Genomic DNA, 22,964 nt, shown 5'->3' with positions numbered 1-22,964 from the left:
TAGCATTATTATTAAAAGGAAGGACATATGTCTTATGTGGTAAGTCCTTGAACTTGCAGAAACCGCAATGAATTATTCAATCTATATTCCCTCCCCCCTTTCTTTAAGAATGCAGTTATAGTAATGCATACATCAGAATCAGAATAAAAGGCAGGAAATGTTTAACATTATTTTAAGCGAGTGAAGGAGAGAATGTATGACTAGCTCATGTTGGCGGATTCGAGTTCGGCGGTATTTGAAAGTGCTCAAATACTCCAGCCTCATGTCTAGATCTACTGGTACATAAAGAACTCTTGCGGGACGAAATACTGGCACCTCGGTGTATGTGAAAACGATAGAAGTAGATAGTAGAACTAATATTCAATTCTGCAGTGAGCTTGAAGCTGACCTAATTTCCGTTCACGTAGCTTGGCACATTAGTATTCCTATATGTTTCCTGATAACCGTGAAGATATAACCAGCCTGCAGGCTGAAAATATGCCCAATCTCTCTCCTTAGGCTACGGGTTACCGGTATTGAAGAGAGAAGGAAATGTTCGCGCAAAAGAAAGGGAAGTCATTGGACTTTCGAAAATCACACTGCAAAGACTTATTAAACAAATTGCATCGTTTAACACGCCCCTATTTTCAAGAATATGGTTATAGTACGCCTACTGCATATCAAAATAAAGACAGATATATGTAACATTAATTTGAGTGAGAAAGGGTGTTTATTTCCTAAATTTCTCATTGAGCGTGGAAACCGACTTAATTATGAATATCTTGATTTATTTCATCTTAACTTTTATCATTTACTAGGGTAGGGAAACATTTATTATCGGTGTTTACATTGAGGTTAGTTTGTTTGGTTATGTCTGGTGATTTTAATATGTAACCAGGCAGGTTGGCAGCAGTGATCAGCCATTACAAAATAGAGAAAAGAAGAGCATCGGGCGGCGATATTTACTTTCTGGGGTATTTCGTTACGTGGCTATTACTATAGCTGTAGCCCGAGTTAGACTCCGCCTTCGGTCACGTGACTGCTCGAACTTGCTTCGAACAGGCTTGAACCTCGCGCGCGTATCGGGGCGGCTAAGACAGCTGGCAGCGCTTCAGGCGAGTTTCTCCTTCTGTCCTCAATGTTGGGGGGTTTGAATCCACTCCTTGGGAGAGTATTACCCTTGTTGCTCGTATAGAAGACTTTGAGTAAGAAAGGATTGACATCTCATCAATCGTATACACAAATACATGTATAATTATTATGATGCAGCAATGTTACTGTCTGATTGCGTGAAATATAGGCTATATGAAACTCAAACGTGACTCGCGATTTCAAGCTGTATCATTTACAATAATTCAGGTCAATCGGTTCAGTAGTTTTCGAGCCCATCTGGAACAAATAAAACAAGACATCATCTTATGGTTTTAAAAATCCGGATCCTACCGGGTATCGAACCCGGGACCCCTGTAACCAAAGGCTAATACGCTTACCATTGAGCCATATGTTGGTTAGTGTGGTACTATTATCAAGAATAACAAATTTGTAATGAAATGAATGTAATGAAGGAACTAGGCAAATTTAATCTACCCGAGCGAGAAACGTGTCAACAACAACTGCAGGTAAAATATACATTTTTAGTCTTGTAACCATTTAAATATGTAACTATTACGACACGTGAATGGTTTCCTTTTTCTGTCTTTATACGGCCCAAACAACACATTTTAGTAGAGAATTGGTTTATTCGGATGGAGGCATGTGTAACGAATCATCGCACAAACACAAATTTTGATTGTCTCCAATATATAGATCATCATCATCATCATCATCTGTTTACCCTCCAGGTTCGGTTTTTCCCTCGGACTTAGCGAGGGATCCCACCTCTACCGCCTCAAGGGCAGTGTCCTGGAGCGTCAGACTCTTGGTCGGGGGATACAACTGGGGAGTATGACCAGTAATTCGCCCAGGCGGCCTCACCTGCTATGCTGAACAGGGGCCTTGTGGAGGGATGGGAAGATCGGATGGGATAGGCAAGGAAGTGGGAAGGAAGCGGCCGTGGCCTTAAGTTAGGTACCATCCCGGCATTCGCCTGGAGGAGAAGTGGGAAACCACGGAAAACCACTTCCAGGATGGCTGAGGTGGGAATCGAACCCACCTCTACTCAGTTGACCTCCCGAGGCTGAGTGGACCCCGTTCCAGCCCTCGTACCACTTTTCAAATTTCGTGGCAGAGCCGGGAATCGAACCCGGGCCTCCGGGGGTGGCAGCTAAACACGCTAACCACTACACCACAGAGGCGGTCCAATATATAGGTATGGGTCGAAATTATATTATGTACAAAATACACGGAAGTAACAGTAGAGAGGACGAACCGGTACTGTCCAGCATAAATACTCTTACATATCCTTCTCAAGTTCGTTGGGTGTTAGTAACAGCAAGGCGCTAGGTTGCGGCGCGCGCAAAAGCTCGAGCAAAGCTCGAACAGGCTCGAGCTCTGACGTCATCTGTTCGAGCAGCTCGAGCCGGGCTCAAGCACATCACTACTAGAAAGATCCTCCGACCATCCAACACCTTCATTGATTTTCATTGGCTGTCGACAATCCTGCAACGTGATTCGTCCTTCAAACTTGAGTTGATTTCTTTGGAATGTCGCTCCCCTCTTGGCTATCGGCGCGCTAAGTGACGTAACCTCGTGACGTGGCGACCTTCATCGGCCTGCTGACCCAGTTCTCACTCGCCCGCAGCGGAACGGCACGGTAATCAGCCGATGCTCGCTCGCTCATAAACCAATATTTCATTACAAAATTTTACCAATTTCCCAAAATCCAATAAAGCACCATTTGAACGGGTACAATACACTTTCAATGTAGTACTCGTTTTATAAATACTGTAATGACTTTGTCATTATAATATTGATTTTACGTCCCACTACTACTACCTTTACGGTTTTGGAGACGTCGTGGTGCAGGAATTTTGTCTCACAGGAGTCCTTTAATGTGCTGATGATGATGCTTGTTGTTTTAAGGGGCCTAACATCGAAGGTCATCGTCCCAGTCCTTTAATGTGCAAGTAAATCTAGCGACACAAGGCTGATATATTTTAGCACCTCAAATACCACCGAACTAAGCCCGGATCAAACCTGACAAGTTCGGATCAGAAGGCCAGCGCTTTACTGTCTGAGTTACTCAGCCCGGCCCCTGGACCAAAGGCCAGTACATTACTACTTACTGTACATCAACAAACCTGGTCATGGAATCCAAGCAAGTGAGTAATCCTGGTGTCATCCTGGTGTACCCCAGTACCTGCAGGTTGGATACCTGTTGTTTTGTCAGTCATAGATCACTGTAAGTACTGTAAAGGCTATTGAAACACACTTCTGAAAATTACTAATGAGTGATAGGGTGTAAGCAGTCTAGTAGATGTTCACTCTAATGTCCAAATAAGTTATCATTATGTTACAAATTAACAAAACAAGTAAGAGAAGCCTAACAATTTTGTACAAACATATCCTGGTGACCTCACCGATCCAATAGCCAGTCCTTCCAATGTCAAAATATTGTTGTGTTGCATATTAACGAAACAAGTAAGAGAATCCTTACAACTGTTTGCGCATAAATATGCTGATGGGTTTGCACAGTGATGTTTCAAACAGAGACTTTGTGGTGCACTAGACTAAACAACGTGAGCAACTCATCTGCCTATTCCAGGTTGATAAACAAGTAACGTTCCTGTCCATGATGATACGAATTAGAGTACTACCCTGAAGAGCAGGAAAATTGACACTTGTCTTCCATTCCAGATGGACCTGTGTGACAATGTTCTTGTTGGAGGTGATGGAGGCCTAGTTGAGAAGCATCGGGCTGAGCAAAGTGAAGACTGAAACATCTTTGTCTGTTCCAGGTGGTCCTCTGCGGTAATGTTCCTGTCGGAGTGACATGAACTTGGTTGAGGGACACTGGACTGAACAAAGTGAAGACTGAAGCTTCTTTGTCTGTTCCAGGCATTCCTCTGCTGTAGGTAATATTTTCTTGGAGACGATTGGAGTATGTTTGAGAAGCAATGGACTGAATGGAATGAAAAGTGAAGCCTAACAATCCACTCTTGGAGGAAGTAAGCGGTAATATTCCTGTCAGAGGTGATGGGAGCCTTTGCAAACCACAGGACTGGGCAAAGTGAAGATTGAAGCCTCTCTTTCTGTTCCAGGCGAGAAGCAGTGGCCAGAGCAGAATGAAGACTGAACTGCTACATGTGAAGTAAGTGAAAATGTTCCTGTCGGAGATTATAGGCCCCTTTTTATGAAGCAGTGGATAGAGCAGAATGAATATTGAAACCTGTCTGTCGCTCCAGGTGAAGTAAGCGGTAATGTTCCTGTCGTAGCAGATGATGGGGCAATGTTTATGAAGCAATGGATAGAGCCTATCTGTTCCTCCAGGGGAAGAAAGCGGTAATGTTCTCATCGGCGATGATGTTTGACATCTTTGAAGAACACTGAATCGAGTAAAGTGAAGATTGAAGTCTCTATGTATGTTCCAGGTGGACCTATATGATGGTCAAATGGAGTATGTTTGTGGAATATAAAACAGAGTAAAATAAAGACTGAAGCCTGTCTACTCATTATAGGTGGATTTGTGTGGTGATGTAACTATCCAAGACGAAGGGAACCTGATTAAGTACTTAACACAGGAGAGTGAAGACTGAAGTCTATCTGTATGTTCCAGGTGGATCTGCGCGGTAATGTCCCGGCAGGAGATGATGCAGGCCTGTTTGTAGAGCACTGGACAGAGCAATGTGAGGACAGAAAGATCGTGGCACTCAACGTCTCCTTTGTAACTACAAGTAACAACACTGCCGAGAACACTACAATTGAGTCTTCTGTTCCCAAGATGACGAAAGGTACAATAATTAATAGATGTATTATAGAGAAATGTATGTACCATCTCGTTCCTTGTGTAGATGAATCATAGATTGATTATTAAACAAGACTCATAAGTATCATAAATAAAACTGAAGAACTGAAGGAAAGGACTGTCAGATTGATCATGTTAAACTGAAGACTTCATTTCCTGCTCAGTGGCATTTATTTATTCAAAACCGTTTGTGTTTTTTTAGGTTCATAAAATATAATATAAATTTTATCATTCTTATATGTTGGGAGACTTTGACAAGAATTTCTTAAGGAGGAGGAAAGAGCCTCTCCTGAAGCAAAACAAAAAATATTCTGTGTAGTATTCTGTGGAGTTTTCCGTAGAGAAGAAAAACACTTTATTACACATATTAAGTTGCCATGCAACAGAGCGTAAATGTAACCGTACAGTCCTTGGCTGGATGGTCAGCGTAGTGGTCTTTGGTTCAAAGCACCCGGGTTCAATTCCCAACCGGGCTGGAGTTTTAACCACCTCTGATTATTTCCTCAAGCTCAGGGACTGGGTACTTCTGTTCATCTCAATACACATCTCATTCAACCACACACAATAAATCATACTATCAACCACCACGGAAACAAGCAATAGTGAATACATCAATCCATACAGGGTTGAGTGGTAGTGGTTGTGAGTATTATTTTAAGAGGAAGTATAACTGGGCAGCTATCCTCCCACATAGAGTTGGCATCAGGAAAGGCATCTGACCATGAAGCTGGGTTTAATCAACATATAGTGCTGACCCCAAGAGCCTCCGTGGCTCAGGCGGCAGTGCACCGGCCTCTCACCGCTGGGTTCCGTGGTTAAAATCCTGGTCACTCCATGTGAGATTAGTGCTGGACAAAGCGGAGGCAGGACAGGTTTTTCTCCGGGTACTCCGGTTTTCTCTGTCATATTTCATTCCAGCAACACTCCCCAATATCATTTCATTTCATCTGTCATTCATTAATCATTTCCCCGGAGGAGTGCGACAGGCTTCGGCAGCCGGCACAATTCCTATCCTCGCCGCTAGGTGGGGCTTCATTCATTCCACTCCTGATCCGGTCGAATGACTGGAAACAGACTGTGGATTTTCATCTACATAGTGCTGACCCCAAGTGATTGGTTTAGACCATGAATAATAATAATAATAATAATAATAATAATATAGCCAGCGGATTGAGTAGCTTAGTGGTTGCTCGTGCTGGTCCCAAGCCTGGATAAAGGAGGTGGGTTGGTTGACTACACACTGAGTCAGGTAAAAACGAGATGTCGCGCAGCTGTGAGCTCGCATCTGGGAGATAGTGAGTTCGAACCCCACTGTCGGCAGCCCTGAAGATGGTTTTCCGTGGTTTCCCATTTTCAAACTAAGAAAATGCTGGGGCTGTACCTTAATTAAGGCCACGGCCGCTTCCTTCCCATTCCTAGGCCTTTCCTCTCCCATCGTCGCCATAAGACCTATCTGTGTCCGTGCGACGTAAAACAAATAGCAAAAAGAGATGTCAGCCATAGAATGCCAAGAGGCACCTCTCAGTTTCAACAAGAGAGTTTTAATCATGTGATCATACTTCTGTGACCAAACCCATAATGCAATTTCAACTCTCAAAACTGGCATGATGGAACATACACTATCAAACAGCTACCCCGGGCCCCAGACCCCCATAGTCCAGTCTCTTTCAATCATCGGATTCTGGGGGATAAGGAACATTATGCAGAGAAGAATCGGAGCTTCTCAAAATTTCTTCACCCCAAGAAAAAGAACTTCATAGGTACAATCAACATAAACACCGTATTAAATACAGGCAAACTCACTGACAGCCCAAAAAAATTCAACATCCAAATGCTGCACTACAGGAAACACTTTTCCAAGACGGAAACCACCTTGGCTCAAAGAATTACAGGTAAACTATCACAATGCGGGGCAGCCTTTCCCATAAGGAAAACTATTCCAAACTCAGTACTTGACTTTACATCTCCATCTGAAAGAATATCAATACTCACTGTGAAATCAAACAATAATGCACACACTTTGACTGATGCCCATGCTCCAGTAAAAAGTGACAATAAAACACATGCAGGAAGTGGAAGACTTCTGGGAACTCCAAGAGAAACCACCAGCAAAATCCCTGAAGATAATGTGAAAATCTTAATAGGTGACTTAACACTCAGGTTGGCACAGACATAAAATAAAGATGGGTCATAGGACATCACCTAGCTCACGGGAGAACAAACAAAAATGGAGAACACCTAATAGACGTCAGCAAAGCCTTCAATCTGAGACTCATCTGTATATACTTCACCAGACCCCTCAAACAAGAAGAAAGCGTGGAAATCACCTCATCCATCACTAGGGGAATTCCAGATCGACCATGCTGCTGTCTCTAAAAAAGAACACGTGCAAGAAACAAAAGGAAGAGTGCATAAGGGAGTTGTTGACTCGAACCACTACCTAACACAAGTCAAAGTGAAATTCCAGCCTAACAGATCCAGGTCTAATTAACAGACTACAGAGAGTTGACCCCAAATAGCTCAAATAGAACTCCAGCTGCCTTTCAACAAGACATACGAGTTCAAATCCCCAATAAATGGCCAGGCTTGCAAAACATACTCCAAACAGTAGCACTGATGTTAGGACAGCCCCAACGACACGTAAACACAAATCGTGGAACCTGGCATGTGATAAAGCCATCGAAGACAGAACCAATGCGTGGACACACTGCAACAGACACAAACTGACCAAAAGATGGGAGACCTTCCTAATGATCTAAATACTGACTTAAAAAGTAATCCATAAGGAAAAACATGCCTACGACAAAAGGAGATTCATTAAAACAGAAAAGGATTTCCTCAAGAACAACATGAGGAATTTCTGCAAGACCTTCAATGAGAATCTACCAGGTTTCTTAGAGACAAACTCTAAAGAAAACTGCATGATCCTAGCTGACTGCTTCCAAGACGTACTCAACTGTGATCCATGAAAAGAAAAACTACACTTTGAAAAATCCTACACCAAACTCTTATTCACGACCCCGACACTACAGAAAACAGCAAAGATCATCCGATCGCTTAAAAAAACAAAGCACACGGAGTGGATGGCATCACCGCAGAGATGTGGAAACTAGGAGGGAATGACCTTGCCTGAAAAATACACACACTTATCGGAAACCAAAACAATTCCATAGGACTGAAAGTGCGCATTAATATATCCATTACATAAGAAGGGTGACAAGATGAATCCGTAGAAGAACACAGGCCTATCTTAAACTACTAATGGTCTCTTAACATCCCTCCTGATTTGGCTAGAACAACAGGTTGACCATATGATCAGCGAGTACAAAGGGGGTTTCAGGGAAGGTCTATAGTGTGTCATAGAGATATGGAACCTGAAGACGATATTAAAGATCCACAGACGCAATAAAATTATTGTCATTTTTCATGGACTTGAAGAAAGCATACGACTCTGTGGACAGACAGACCTTGTTCAACATGACAGAAGTACTAGAACTGGACAGGAAGACCAGAGAACTGATCCATCAGACCCACACGAACACGGCAAAAGTGAAATTCCTTGGAAAAATAGCTGAGTATTTCGAAGTACCGTACACATGGGCATCCGACAATGAGATGACCTCTCCCCCATGTGTTTAGCTTAGTTGTAGACACAGTTATCAATGTCAAAATATCACAAAATCCCAACTAGAAATGAAATACAGGATGATCTCACAGGTGTCCTTCTTTAAATACCTCGGTAAAATTGTTCAACCATCAGGATGGCACAGGTGGGCCAACACAAAACGAGTCACCAAATTCCGGAAGGCATACAGACTAGCGTGGAATTATTACAGCCAAAGAGTGATATCGCATAAGCAAAACTGAAACACTTCAAAACAGTTGCCCTAGCAGATGCTCTCTATGCATCAGAAACCACAACCTTAGGTTATTCTAAAATTGCAAAAATTAAAAAGCAAAAACAGAAAATTCCCAGGAAAATATATGGCCTCATGAGAGAAAATGGAATCTGGATCACGAGGAGAATTACAGACCTCTACAGTCTGACAGACATATTCATGAATATTGTACCCAAAGTATGCTTGCAATTCTATGGATATACCTATAGGATATACAGCAATAAACTCACCAAATGAACTTTCAATATAATGAACTTACAGAATTCCAAGATAAACTGGCTGGAAGAAACAAAGGAAGACCTACAAGAAATGAACACAACAGACGGTGTCATAATAATAATAATAATAATAATAATAATAATAATAATAATAATAATAATAATAACTGTTAAATTTGTTCAATTATCTTCAATTAATATGGATTTCAAAAATCCTTGGAGCACTCAAATTATGCTGTGGAAAAAGGTTCTCTAACGTGTCAGTAAATTTACTAGTATAGTATAGAAGGAAATCATAAGTTTTCCAAAGGAAGTACATACCAATGATATTATTTTCCTTTTTACAATTTGCTTTATGTCGTATGGCGATGATAGGAAAGGCTAGGCATGGGAAGGAAGTGGCTGTGGCCTCAATTAAGGTAGAGCTCGGTTACAAACCATGAATGGTTTGATGTAAACAAGGAAACCTTACAATAATAACTTTCATGTGAACTTGTCAATGAAACATGTCTGTATAGGTCAAATTTCATTTTTAGACAGTGGCGTATGCTGAGGGCTACCAAGGCTATCGGTGAAGCCCAAACCTCAAATGACCGAGCTCGATAGCTGCAGTCGCTTAAGTGCGGCCAGTATCCAGTAAAGATTGTTTTCCGTGGTTTCCCATTTTCACACACAGGCAAATGCCGGGGCTGCACCTTAATTAAGGTCACGGCCGCTTCCTTCCACTTCCTAGCCCTTTCCTATTCCATCGTCGCCATAAGACATATCTGTGTCGTGTCGGTGCGACGTAAAGCAAATAGCAAAAAATAAAACCATGGAAACGATGGAAATCTAAAGCACATTACAATGCAAGCATCTGACATATTGTTCCATTTACAAAACTTCAAACCAATGAGAAAATACGACGCACGTATTTTTGAGAGCAAGGCATCGGAGACAGATCTCGCAGCCCTAGCTCTGCGCCCCTCTCCCCTGGACCCACCGCGCGCGGCTTGCTGATGTATGCTCGATAGGTACGGGGACCGAGGGAATAGTTGTGCTAGGCTTCGGTCTAACAGATCGCCACTGCTAACCAACAGCCATGCGTTCCTCATCGTATATATTTACTCATCTCATACTCATAGATAAGAGAGTGCTGATATTTTACTTCCGTTACTTCTACATCCTTGTAGGAAGACACTGCAGGGCTGCTGTTATAGCAGTAATATAGTTTCCTTTTTATAGGCAGATCTGCTAAAATGAAATGCATTCTTTCAGGTTTAGTGTTCTCTTTCGTTGGTTGGAATCGAACCCGTGATCATGGGTCGAACACCACCACTGATCTCCTGAGGAAGCTAATAAATCAGTGAACGATACGTACGACATCTGGTAATGTTGTATAATTCAAAATTTGTATTTAATAATAATAATAATAATAATAATAATTATTATTATTATTATAATAATTATAATAATAATAATAATAATAATAATAATAATGATGATGATGATGATAATAGTGCATGGCATCTGTATAGGTTTGGTAGTGACCTAATGAGGACGAAATGAATGGCGAAGACGTCATAAACACCCAGTCTCCAAGCGAAAGGAATTAACATTATGAGGGGGTTGATTCTGAGAATTGATCCGGGGCCATTGTAGCAAAGGCAAGCATTCTATCCATTTAGCCACAACGCCGGACTTTAATTTGCTAAACCTTAGGCTATCATCTTCACTGATCAGGTGCTGATTATTGACAGTAGCAGAGACCAGGACAGTAGTTTGTGAAGCAGCGTTGACAACACAGCAGGCAAATCCGTTGGCTACTGGCTGCAGCTCAGAACGCTTAGGGCTTCACATTCACTAAACCAACAATCTAAAAGGGGTAACCTAAGTCTAGTGGTAGCCCACGTCTTGGACTCAGCATACGCCACTGTTTTTAGAATATTCTTATTACCTGCGGGAGAGAAGTGAGATCTGAAAGGTTTAGAGGAAACAGAAAAATATTGTTAGTAGGGGAGCAGAATAACGAATGGTGGGAGAAGAATGGAAGACATGCAGGAAAATGGGAAACCATAGAAAACCATCTTCAGGGCTGTTGACAGTCGGGGTTGAACTGCACGGCCAACTCACTCGGTATACCAATAATAATGTACAATAATGATAATTCCCGAACTCTCACGGCCTCATAACACAACACGTTGAGCAGGAAAGAGCCGACTTTCTGAGAACAAGTCGACGGGTTTGATACGCCATGTAAAGAAACAGAAAACCATTATAAGGATGGCGGATGGTGGGCTTCGAACCCACTCATCTTCTGAATGCAGAGATTGGCTCCATAGCCGTTAGCGTATTATCATACACAGCCACTCCACTCGTTTACAAACATATAACTATGAATGGTTTAAAGTAAAGAATGAAGCCTTCCAATAATAACTTACATCTTACATGTGAACTTGGACATAAAAGTCAATTAAACATGTAAATGTAAACTAGCTCAAGCAAGGAAGGTCTTCCTTAAGAAAATAAATTTGTTTACTTCAAACAAAAATTTCAGAATACTTTTGTGTGAAGCATGGAACTGAATAGAAGGGTAATGTGGATAATAACCAGAGCAAAACAAAGAGACTTATATTATGCAATACTGACTCTCTAAGGTAGGGCCTTTCAAACGCTTAAAATCTCACGCGTGCATATCGAGGCGCAGAGACTCCATGCACTGTGCATCGTTCCGCCTCGGCTCAACTCGGCTTGACTCGGATGGTGTAGTGCGCTGAGAGCGACGAAGCGTTCGGTGATAGACGGCTTGTTTATCAGTGAAATAGATAAGCGCAAGACAACAACATAATGATGGAGCAACCTATTTCAAAGAAAGCAAAGACTTCCGAAAGTCAATTTTAATCGAACTGGGAAACTTTCGTATCTCTTTGTCAGTCGTGACGATAAAGCCAAATGCTTAATCCGCGAGACAATAATTATGCGATAAGTTAATCAAAAAGATCTACTTTCCAATACAAAGGCTTTGCTCAAATTCTACGAGAATTTTTCTAAGGCAGATTTTCCTAAGCTGCATCGAGAAGCAGCTAAGATTATTTCTATGTTTGGTTCCACACGCATATGTGAAAGGTATTTTTTCCTGCTTTGACTTGTGCGAAAACTAAATTGCGTGCAAGGGCCTATTTCTGATTGTAATTTAAAGAATACTCTCAAATTGCTGTCAGCCGGTCCCTTGTTGCAGGCATAACTGGTATCATTGCAAAGATAAAGGGAGAGAAGAGCTAGAGAAGATAAATTGTCTGCTCAAACCAAATTGAAACAAGAGTGTTTTAACACCGGTAACGTTGTCCCATACAACAGTGTCACCGCTCACCGCACATAAACATTTCGCAATGAGGGGAAGATCAGCGGGGAAGGTGGAGAAGGCGAAGACAGGCCGAACGGGCGAGACAGGTGTAGGGGAAGTGGAGTGGGGGTTTGCACTCTGGTCAACCTAGTGAAGTCGTCTCCTGCACCTTGCGCCCGTGCACTGCACGGCGCATGCACCCTGAGAGGCCCTGGTCTAAGGTGTGGAACACTACACTACCCCTCAATCCCACCCACTCCCACACAAAGAATGTCCTACTTGAAGAGAAAAGAATGAGGAAATAACAGTATTGATAATCTCATTTCAAAGTATTCAGACATTCCATTCCCCAACCCATCATGAAAAATCTTGAGCATGCCTCTGCCTGGAACTATAAGGATTGCCCAAATGAAATTGAGACTTATGTTGGTTTCAGTAATAGTTTGTTGTTTGGAATACGTGAACGTGCAGGAAGTAAAGAGTGATGTATGGGTGATATATCTGCCTAAATATAGTTGCCTTGTTGGTTCAAGCAGTGTCCCAGTGGTCAATTTGATGATGGATGCCCCGAGCGAACGTCCGTGGTTGGGGGTGGAACCATTCTTCAACGGTTTCCCAGACTCACCACTGCTTGCAGACCAGGATCCCTTGATTGTTATTCTTCCTTATTTTATTTTTGTCATTTCCTCACTGTGCCTGATCTGCTTTCGACACATCCTTACTCATATCTGATGAAGTTCCCAACACCGTATGAACACTGTATAGCATGATGCACCTTCATTCCCGTGCACATCCTTCATACGACGCTAAAATTATTTCCCAACATAAACTTTATAACCAACGCTGGACAATTCTGGCAAAACCATACCTAGTCATATTGGTTTCACATGTACAAACAGCATACAAATATTTTCTGATGATATTAGATTTCTTCCCAACATACAAAGCCATCCGACGCACGTGCAATGTTCTCTTGCTTCGTAATAATATGACGATCATATTAAATTCTCGGTTTCATTGGGAAAATGTTGTGCTTTGAATTAGAAACTCATTCTACAGTATAATTGAATCTCAATGCAGTCTAATGATTTTAACACCGTGTGACCAGACATATCGTTTCTACCAGAACTGTCCCTTTATTAGTCTCTTGTTTTCTGTCCTGAGAAAAGTCTGTTCAAGAAGCCAATGTCCAGCTTACAAAAACAGCATACAAGTAATTTAATAATAATAATAATAATAATAATAATAATAATAATAATAATAATAATAATAATAATAATAATAATTTAATAATAACGTAATATTGTGTTGGAAGGGTGAAAGCTGTTGAAAGGGAGTTTTTATATTGGAATTCAATTCGGTTGGATGATAGGAATAAACTTAAAATTCAATCTGTAAAGGCCTTGTTAATAACAAAGTCTTTCAAAAATATAATCTTCCTGGGGAAAGTGCTTGTGATGATGCTTGTTGTTTAAATGTGCCTAACATCGAAGGTCATTGGCCCCCTGGAGAAAGTTAAAAGGGTAACATGAGGCGAAGAATTTTTAGTTAATGAGGAACAAGTTCAGAATACAGTGACATGGGTGTGATATAAGGCCTAATTAACCAACTTTAAACAGCTAACCCAACCCAGCCTAGCTGTAATTTAAAAAAATGAATGTCAACAATAATTTAGGCCAAATATCCATGCTATTGTATTATGTACTTACATGTAATCATTGTAAACAGGACGGTATTTATTATTGTAAATAAAACTGGACTCTTCTTGCTGACTGACATAATATAAACGTGTAATAAATGAATGTTCAATAAAATGTTTATTCATATTAGTGCACGTTAGATTGTGCAGCTGTTGGATGAAATCGCTTTTTAAGTCTTCTCCAGACTCTCAGATGACCATCTCAACGATATAACACAAAATGGGATCTAATCCGAGTGTCTCATGTTTACATTATTATTATTATTATTATTATTATTATTATTATTATTATTATTATTATTATTATTATTATTATTATTATTATTATTATTATTATTATTATTATTATTATTACTAGCTGATGTACCCGTGCTTCGCTACGGAATTCTACATTGTATACAGAATTCTAGGTTAGGTAGTGTACACCTTGTGAGCAAGATTGTATTATATTGCACAGCTCTTAACGTTACCTTAGAAACGCGACGGGGAAGTCACCAAACATCTTTTCTCATATGAAGACTGGGTTAGGGAATTTTCATTGTAATTGTAGGCCCGCTTGCCTACCATCAGTCACAGTCAGGTTGGGGAGTTTTCATTATAATGGCAGACATTCACACTCCACCTGTTTTTGCATCCTCAGAAAGACTGTCTTAGTGGTTTTTCCAAGTGAGATGAACATAGGTCATTACTCGTTACAATGACGTCAGTAGGAATGACGCGACTAAAAGCAATAACGTATGAAATACTCTATCAAATGAAAAACCACGCATTTTCTCGCTTTTAACGAACAGTACTACGCTACCGATCTAACAGTCCAAAGTTCCAGAGCTGGAATGACCAAGCCGCAGACAGCCGTGATCCGTGAACACTCTTCGGCTTTTTTCGGCGGGGGGGAGGGGGGAAGGTCGAATAGTGAAGAGTCCCAGGGCAAATCTATGCCCTTTTACTAATCTGTTTCCTAGGAGTACCCGATGAGTCGGAAAATCTCATTTAACTACACTGGCGGCCATGGGCGGCCACAGGATCTTTTCCATGGGGGGGGGGGGCACATTAACAATTTTCTTGAATATAAAACCAATATAACGTCAGCAACATTCAATTGTTTACAGAAATTTTCTGACTGTCAGTAAGTTCAGTTTATGAAATAATCTAGTATGATATTAAACAATTGAACATCAACCTTTCTAGAATTCCAGGAGGGGGCAAGCGCCCCCCCTTGCCCACCTCCCGCCCCTTGCGGGCGCCCATGCTAGTGACGGAAAAATCTGACTTGGAGGCAAATTTTTCCTCCAAGCCAGAGGAGAAAACCCCTCTTCACTGCTAATTTGGAATAAAATTAATGTAGAATTTAATAAAAGTGAAGAGGAAGACGCTTTTTAAGAAACGGCTTTTTTCAGGGTTGAATTTTTAATTATTTAGTGAATTGTGGTGGTATAATTTGGAATAGGCCTAAATTGTAATTCTAGACAGGTCAAACTACCATTACTAAGTGAGCCTCTGCCAAATGTGCACACTGCTCGTTCAAAACTGCGCGTCAGAGTAGGGATCGAATAGCTGGAATACTATGATGAACCAGTGTGTTACGTACCAACAGTATCAGACAATGTATGAACCAGAGGAATGTCATGCTAAAGAAAAAAGTTTTCTAACTCCCCAGCTATTTCCCGCCAATATTCAGTCAGGCTGTTATACTCGGTACGCAACAGTAATCCCATCTATCAGAGTTGATGGCACCATAAGAGACAAAGAACATCACAACAAACAATGGTCAATATAATGTTATTGTTGATCAATGTTATGCGCTTTCGATATTGTAGGCCTTCACATTTAGTTTTCTTCCGACTCTGAAATACTACTCTTATCATAGTCGGTACGGTAAAACTTAATAAAACATAAATGATCGGAAACTGTATTCTCTATAACTCTTGTTAAGTAAGTTAGTACTTTCCGATAGGACCAAAAACATACGTAGTTAAAAATTAAATTTTAGGTGCCCACCCCTAAACTACCATTTCAATCAGGGCCAGTAAAATTGTTTGATATTAATCCAGCCCGGGAGGCACTACATTTGTAATGTTATAAGTGAGTGGAAATTAATGCAATCTTACTTAGAGAACGTCCGAGAGGAGAGATGTGTTCATTGCGATGTCCAGGAACCCACCAACCCGCCCCAAAAACTACATTTACTTTTATAACCTAATGAAGATTATTACACGCCATATTCATTTCTCAAGTAGCTTCTTGTATTCCTATTGGTCAATGTAAACTGGCACGTGATCTCCTTCCCGAGAAGGAACTTCATCATAATGCGTTACCAACCGCAGCACAATAAAAGCGCAAGTAAATGTGTCGTCGTCCCAGTCCACGAAACTAGACGGCTAGGGCCGCGCTCAGAAAACTAGGGGCCTAACGCCGCTTCGCGGCTTCTAACCGACCAGACCAATGGTCTTGTCCACGGCAAGAATCCTAACTATCCAGACCAATGGTTTTCTTCACGGCAAGAATTCTAACTGTCCAGACCAATCGTCTTTCCTCACGAAACTAGGGGCCTAACGCCGCTTCGCGGCTTCTAACCGACCAGACCAATGGTCTTGTCCACGGCAAGAATCCTAACTATCCAGACCAATGGTTTTCTCCACGGCAAGAATCCTAACTGTCCAGACCAATCGTCTTTCCTCACGAAACTAGGGGCCTAACGCCGCTTCGCGGCTTCTAACCGTCCAGACCAATGGTCTTGTCCACGGCAAGAATCCTAACTATCCAGACCAATAGTCTTGTCCACGGCAAGAATCCTAACTATCCAGACCAATGGTCTTGTCCACGGCAAGAATCAAACTAATAATCACCGCCACCACCACCACTACTACCAGCTATCGAAGCAAGCATAGTTCCTACGTACAGAGGTTGGCAGCGCTGAGCACTGCTAGAGAACATCCTTTCCGAGTAGGCCGCGAGCGAGGAAACAAACGACAGTCGCTACGCGTGAGTGCCTCCCGGGCTGGACTAATGATAATTGTTTTTAGCTTGGACTATAGTTTCTTCTTCCCCGACTCTATATACCGATTTTCATTCAATTCTGCTCATCCATTTTCTCGTGGCTCGGCGTTGATGTGGACTTAGCCACAAAAATAGAAATTCACGAATATCTGTGTTATCATAGGCGGTACGGCAAAAACGTACCGGTATAAGACATAAATGTTCGGAAATTTAATTCTCTGTAACTTTAGTTATGTAGTATTTATCGATAGGAAAACTAATAATATAAATATTTGAGAAATGAATTTTAGGCCTTCCTCTAAACTACCATTTCACAAAGCGTGAATCAAATTATTTATGGCCTAGATTGTAGTGGCTCATCCTCCGACTTTACATACCGATTTTCATGAAATTCTCTTCAGCCGTTTTCTCGTGATGCGTGTACAGACAGACAGACAGACAGACAGACAGACAGACAAGCAGACAGACAGACAGACAGACAGACAGACAGACAGACAGACAGACAGACAGACAGACATTACGGAAAAGTGAAAAGTGCATTTCCTTGTTACTGTGGACATGACCGATGCATAAATACCATTATTTTCAAATTCTGAGCAATGTACAGACAAAACTTTTATTTTATATATACAGATTTTTTAACATCGTTATGCCCTACTCAGGAGCACGGTTGAACTTGCTTAGCTGATGCGTTGGCCTTCTTTTCCTCCCAAAATCTCTTCATCCTCTCGCTGAGCTTCTTCCTTCGTTCTTCTGTCCAAGTTATAGTAGCTCTGGTGTTGGGTTTGTCTTCAAAGTGGTGATTGTCGATTTTGGTTCTGAATTTACATCTGTCCTGTACAATGTCTTCTGAGATGTTGATTTCCTGGAGATCTGTTTCAATTTCACGAAGCCAGCTGCTCGCCAACATTTTCAGCAACCTCTGAAGCTCACTACTTCAGTTGTAACCATGACACCGACATAGATCGATGTCCCCAGTACTTTTAACTTGATAGCATGATGGAATCAACCTACAATATAGATTATTATTATTATTATTATTATTATTATTATTATTATTATTATTATTATTATTATTATTATTATTATTATTATTATTATGGAAATCTAGTCATCCTATTTTAACATAAATGAAGTAGGTACCTCTGATTTCATGCAAGAGCTTTCTCTCTCAGGATAGACAATATTAAATTATTTTGTGTCTTTTCAGGTGTAAAGAGACGCCCACGACGTTTGGATTACTGCCTGCTAGTGCCGGGTATGGGTGCTTATAAAGTGCATGAGAAAGCCTGTACATGGGCGTCCGCCAAGAAAGCTTGTGAAGATGAAGGCTCTCACCTGGCGGTCATTGAAACTAAAGAAGAGTTTGATTTGCTGTCAGATATGCTGCGTCGTGTGGGTCAATCTTGGTCTCACATCACACTATGGATAGGAGTGCATCGTGTAAACGGATCAACATGGAGAAATGTCTTTGGCAAGTTTACAACAGCTCCATCATAAGTTACCACACTGCTCAGAAAATAAATCTGGTCACTTTTTTATGAGTTCGTACCTCCATGATAGCATTCGTACTGAAATGAAATAAAACCTTTTTGCAACACTTAAGAACTGAAAAAAGTGTTCTTTGGACTCTCAAAACACAATGTCATTGCAGAATGTGTCATAAAAATGTGGTCTCTGGTCATACACCAAAATGGCTACTAATATTCACACACATTTTGAATTGAAATAGTCGTACCTTTCAATTGACATTGACAACTTACAAGCATCCGGATGACAGTGAAGCCCTCTGTTATGTAAACAGGACACGGTATTGCTGTAAAAGTCCAATATCTATTCCAATCTGCATTCATACAATGTAGTTAGGAACATCTGAATGTGTGACCGAATTTCTTATTTGAGCAGTGTACAGTACATGATTGAAGGAAACAACCCGATAGTAATTTCATCCTCCACGCTTTATAGGCTAGGATAGGAAATTTCTGTTCACTTGGCTTGGGTTATAGGCATTCCTGACTCCAACATGCATTTGAGTCTGGCTTGAATAAGAACAGGATGCACACAGCATCTCATAACATCTATCAGTAGTGATGTGGGTTAAAATTCCCCTCTTGGTCAACCCAGAAGTCGTTTTCCATCGTTTTTTGCTTCAACTCCAGAAGAATGCTAGGATAATTCATAAGACACTACAGTATATATGTTATTGTCGCTCCCTTCTCAATCCCAACCCAATCGATTACAAATGCACACAAGACTTCAGCAACATAGGCCATCAATTGGACTTCACACATCAAGTACTCATGTCAGTCCACTATGAGGCACCACACCTAGCGTAGCTCTTAAATGGCTTTACACAGCTGGTTCAGTTGTCAGTTCAGTTTCCATTTCAGTAATATGATATGTATACATCAGTTTTGTTTACACGTTCCATGTCGGTTCTCATTTCATAGGTCGGCCCCATAAGACTATCTAAGTCGGTGCAACATAAAGCCAAATGTAAAAAGAAAAATCATTTCACAGATGAGCAGGTATGGGTGAAGACATATTATTAGGAGTTTCTGTTATTTTTGCATTACACAGGCCCAAGCGAGAAAGGTCAAAATGGAGCGGAAATAGGTATAAATGAAGACAAAAATAGCTTCATTTCAAACCAATTAATTTATCAGACTTCCTTTGAATGCATGAAGAAATGAATGTAGAACTATTGCAGTTAGTTACACCATTGATTAGAAAACAAGGCAGGAATATGCTGTCATAATACAAGTTTCAGTTTCAAACCTTTGGTTCTGTCTTCAAAATGCATTATTAGTTCAATCTTGCCCTGAACCTGAAGAGTAAGTGCATTCATGTGTTTAGTTATGTCACACAAAAATGTAAGGTTGTTGCTCAAATCTGGATAACGAAGTTCTGGAACGTGGCAATTTTTCATCTCCGTGAACATAGCAATCTCATCTAAAAAATCATATAATCTGCTTAACACTGCATCATGGCTGGGCCAACGAACATTTGTGAAATATAGAATGTCACCATATTCACAAGCCAAATCACTGAGGCAAGTTGTGGCCTGTAGGCTCAGGGCTTAAGTCTTAATGAAGTTGACAATTATTACAACCTTCATTAATTTAATCATTTGCACACTTTTTGCATAAAGATTTTGCTGAAAGAACAGGTAGTGAATCGTAATAAATGTACGACCAGAAGCTGCCTGTTTAGTTTGCAATTGTGATGGGCAGCAATCTCGCTAGAGACTCTCGAGAACGACGTCGCAGATCTCGAGACTCCCGCGAGAATCTCGAGACCGATCCTCCTGTAGTGCAAGTTGTGTGACGTACCAGTAACTACGACTGTAACCTTGATAGTATATCATTGGCAGTTATTGCGTGAAATAACGTTCTCATATGAAAACGTGTGAGCCAATACATTTTGTCAAAAGCCTGGAAAAGTACTGCATGTTCAACTATGAACCTCTTAATACCATTAACGTAAGTGAAAAACGAATTTCAGTATCTTAAACTGTTCACGGCATATTTGGGGTGGACATCTTAGCTGAATAACCATGCATAATTTGTGAATAACTGTAGATAGGATGTACAATTACTTGGATAATAGCGGCGAGCATTATTCGAACTTGAGACGGGGAAGATGTGCTTTGCTACATATGCAACCCCCATTACATTTGAGTGGAACGTGTAATCTAAAATACCCGATTTTGCTCCAATGTTTTCAGCATGGGTGATGGGCAATGCTCTCGCTCGAGACTCTCGAGACTGACGTCACAGATCTCGAGAATCTCGAGGCCGGTTCTCCTGTGCTGCGATTTGTGCGACGTCCCAGTAAGTACGAGTGTATGCACGACAGAATACCATACGCAGTTATTGCGTGAAATAATGTTCTCATATGGAAACGTGTGTGCCGATAAATTTCGTCAAAAGCCTGGAAAAGTCGTGCATTTTCAACTATGAATCCATTAACGAAAGTGAAAATAGAATGTCAGTATCTTAAACTGTTCACGGCTCATTTGATGTGACATCTTAGCTGAATAATCATGCATAATTTGTGAATAACTGTACAGTAGATGGGATGTACTAGAGGCGTGCATTACTCGAACTTTAGGTGGGACAAGATGTGTCTTGCTGCACACGCAACCATAATTACGAATGAATCGAATGTGTAATCTAAAATGACTGAGTTGGCTACAATTCTTTCGATAGGGTTGCTCTCGAAACCGATTCTCCTGTGCTGAGATCTATGCGACGTCCCAGTAAGTACGAGTGTAAACTTGATGGTATGTTATAAGCAGTTATTGCGTGAAATACTGTTCTTATATGGAAACGTGTGCACCGACAATTTTTGTTAAAATCCTGCTGCCTAAGTTCTGAATAGTTATTCATCATAGGGCTACAGTATAACCACGAGAAATGTTTAGAACTTATGACTTAAGAACCGAGGCCAAATTAAATGCCTTACCATACCACGCTCGGTATAAAACACAAAATAATATCATTACCACTCTAGTCATGACGTAATTTGGCATTAGGACGACCTCTATAATCCAAGAGTTCTCGTCCATAAATCATTGCTTTACTGGGTCAACTTGAATAAGAGTATTACGGCCAAGTTAGTTTTATATTGAGAAATATTGGGTCCGAAAGCATTATTTATTTATTAGTTTACTCGGCTGGGTTCTTGGAGCATATCACAAACAGAAGATTTGACTGCATACCAGACGTAAACATATGTCATAATCTGCAATGTGAAAACCAGACAATGAACGAATAACATTTAATAATGATGTGATAAAATAATTTACGATATAAATGTTTAACACACGAGACCACATACAATATTCTTTGTGTTAGAATACAGCAATAACACATTTACTGTACAATATACACTGACTGACAGAGCAAATGCAACACCAAGAAGGAGTGGTCAGAACTTTATGCCAATTGCAGGGTAGACTGACGTCACTGAGGTATGCTCATGATGTGAAATGCGCCGCTGTGCTGCGCACGTAGCGAACGATAAATGGGACACGGCGTTGGCGAATGGCCCACTTCGTACCGTGATTTCTCAGCCGACAGTCATTGTAGAACGTGTTGTCGTGTGCCACAGGACACGTGTATAGCTAAGAATGCCAGGCCGCCGTCAACGGAGGCATTTCCAGCAGACAGACGACTTTACGAGGGGTATGGTGATCGGGCTGAGAAGGGCAGGTTGGTCGCTTCGTCAAATCGCAGCCGATACCCATAGGGATGTGTCCACGGTGCAGCGCCTGTGGCGAAGATGGTTGGCGCAGGGACATGTGGCACGTGCGAGGGGTCCAGGCGCAGCCCGAGTGACGTCAGCACGCGAGGATCGGCGCATCCGCCGCCAAGCGGTGGCAGCCACGCACGCCACGTCAACCGCCATTCTTCAGCATGTGCAGGACACCCTGGCTGTTCCAATATCGACCAGAACAATTTCCCGTCGATTGGTTGAAGGAGGCCTGCACTCCCGGCGTCCGCTCAGAAGACTACCATTGACTCCACAGCATAGACGTGCACGCATGGCATGGTGCCGGGCTAGAGCGACTTGGATGAGGGAATGGCGGAACGTCGTATTCTCCGATGAGTCACGCTTCTGTTCTGTCAGCGATAGTCACCGCGGACGAGTGTGGCGTCGGCGTGGAGAAAGGTCAAATCCGGCAGTAATTGTGGAGCGCCCTACCGCTAGACAACGCGGCATCATGGTTTGGGGCGCTATTGCGTATGATTCCACGTCACCTCTAGTGCGTATTCAAGGCACGTTAAATGCCCACCGCTACGTGCAGCATGTGCTGCGGCCGGTGGCACTCCCGTACCTTCAGGGGCTGCCCAATGCTCTGTTTCAGCAGGATAATGCCCGCCCACACACTGCTCGCATCTCCCAACAGGCTCTACGAGGTGTACAGATGCTTCCGTGGCCA

At 41.6% G+C, this 22,964-nt stretch overlaps 1 protein-coding gene across 2 annotated transcripts in view; it reads left to right on the top strand.

The window, feature by feature from the left end:
- Positions 1-22,964, top strand: part of LOC136864501 (hemolymph lipopolysaccharide-binding protein) — a 70,367-nt gene that overhangs the window by 25,708 nt on the left and 21,695 nt on the right. The window contains exons 2-3 of one of the 2 annotated variants that reach the window (XM_067141552.2): positions 4,694-4,868; positions 18,228-18,491. In XM_067141552.2, coding sequence (XP_066997653.2) covers positions 4,694-4,868; positions 18,228-18,491 — 439 coding nt within the window. The remainder of the gene's footprint in view (positions 1-4,693; positions 4,869-18,227; positions 18,492-22,964) is intronic. The other variant, XR_011017841.1, reaches the window with a different exon arrangement.

This window comes from Anabrus simplex, chromosome 2 (genome assembly GCF_040414725.1).
Source record: "Anabrus simplex isolate iqAnaSimp1 chromosome 2, ASM4041472v1, whole genome shotgun sequence".
Classification (NCBI taxonomy): Eukaryota; Metazoa; Arthropoda; class Insecta; order Orthoptera; family Tettigoniidae; genus Anabrus; species Anabrus simplex.
The sequence above is the reverse complement of the archived record's forward strand: the minus strand, read 5'-3'. Positions and strand labels throughout refer to the sequence as shown.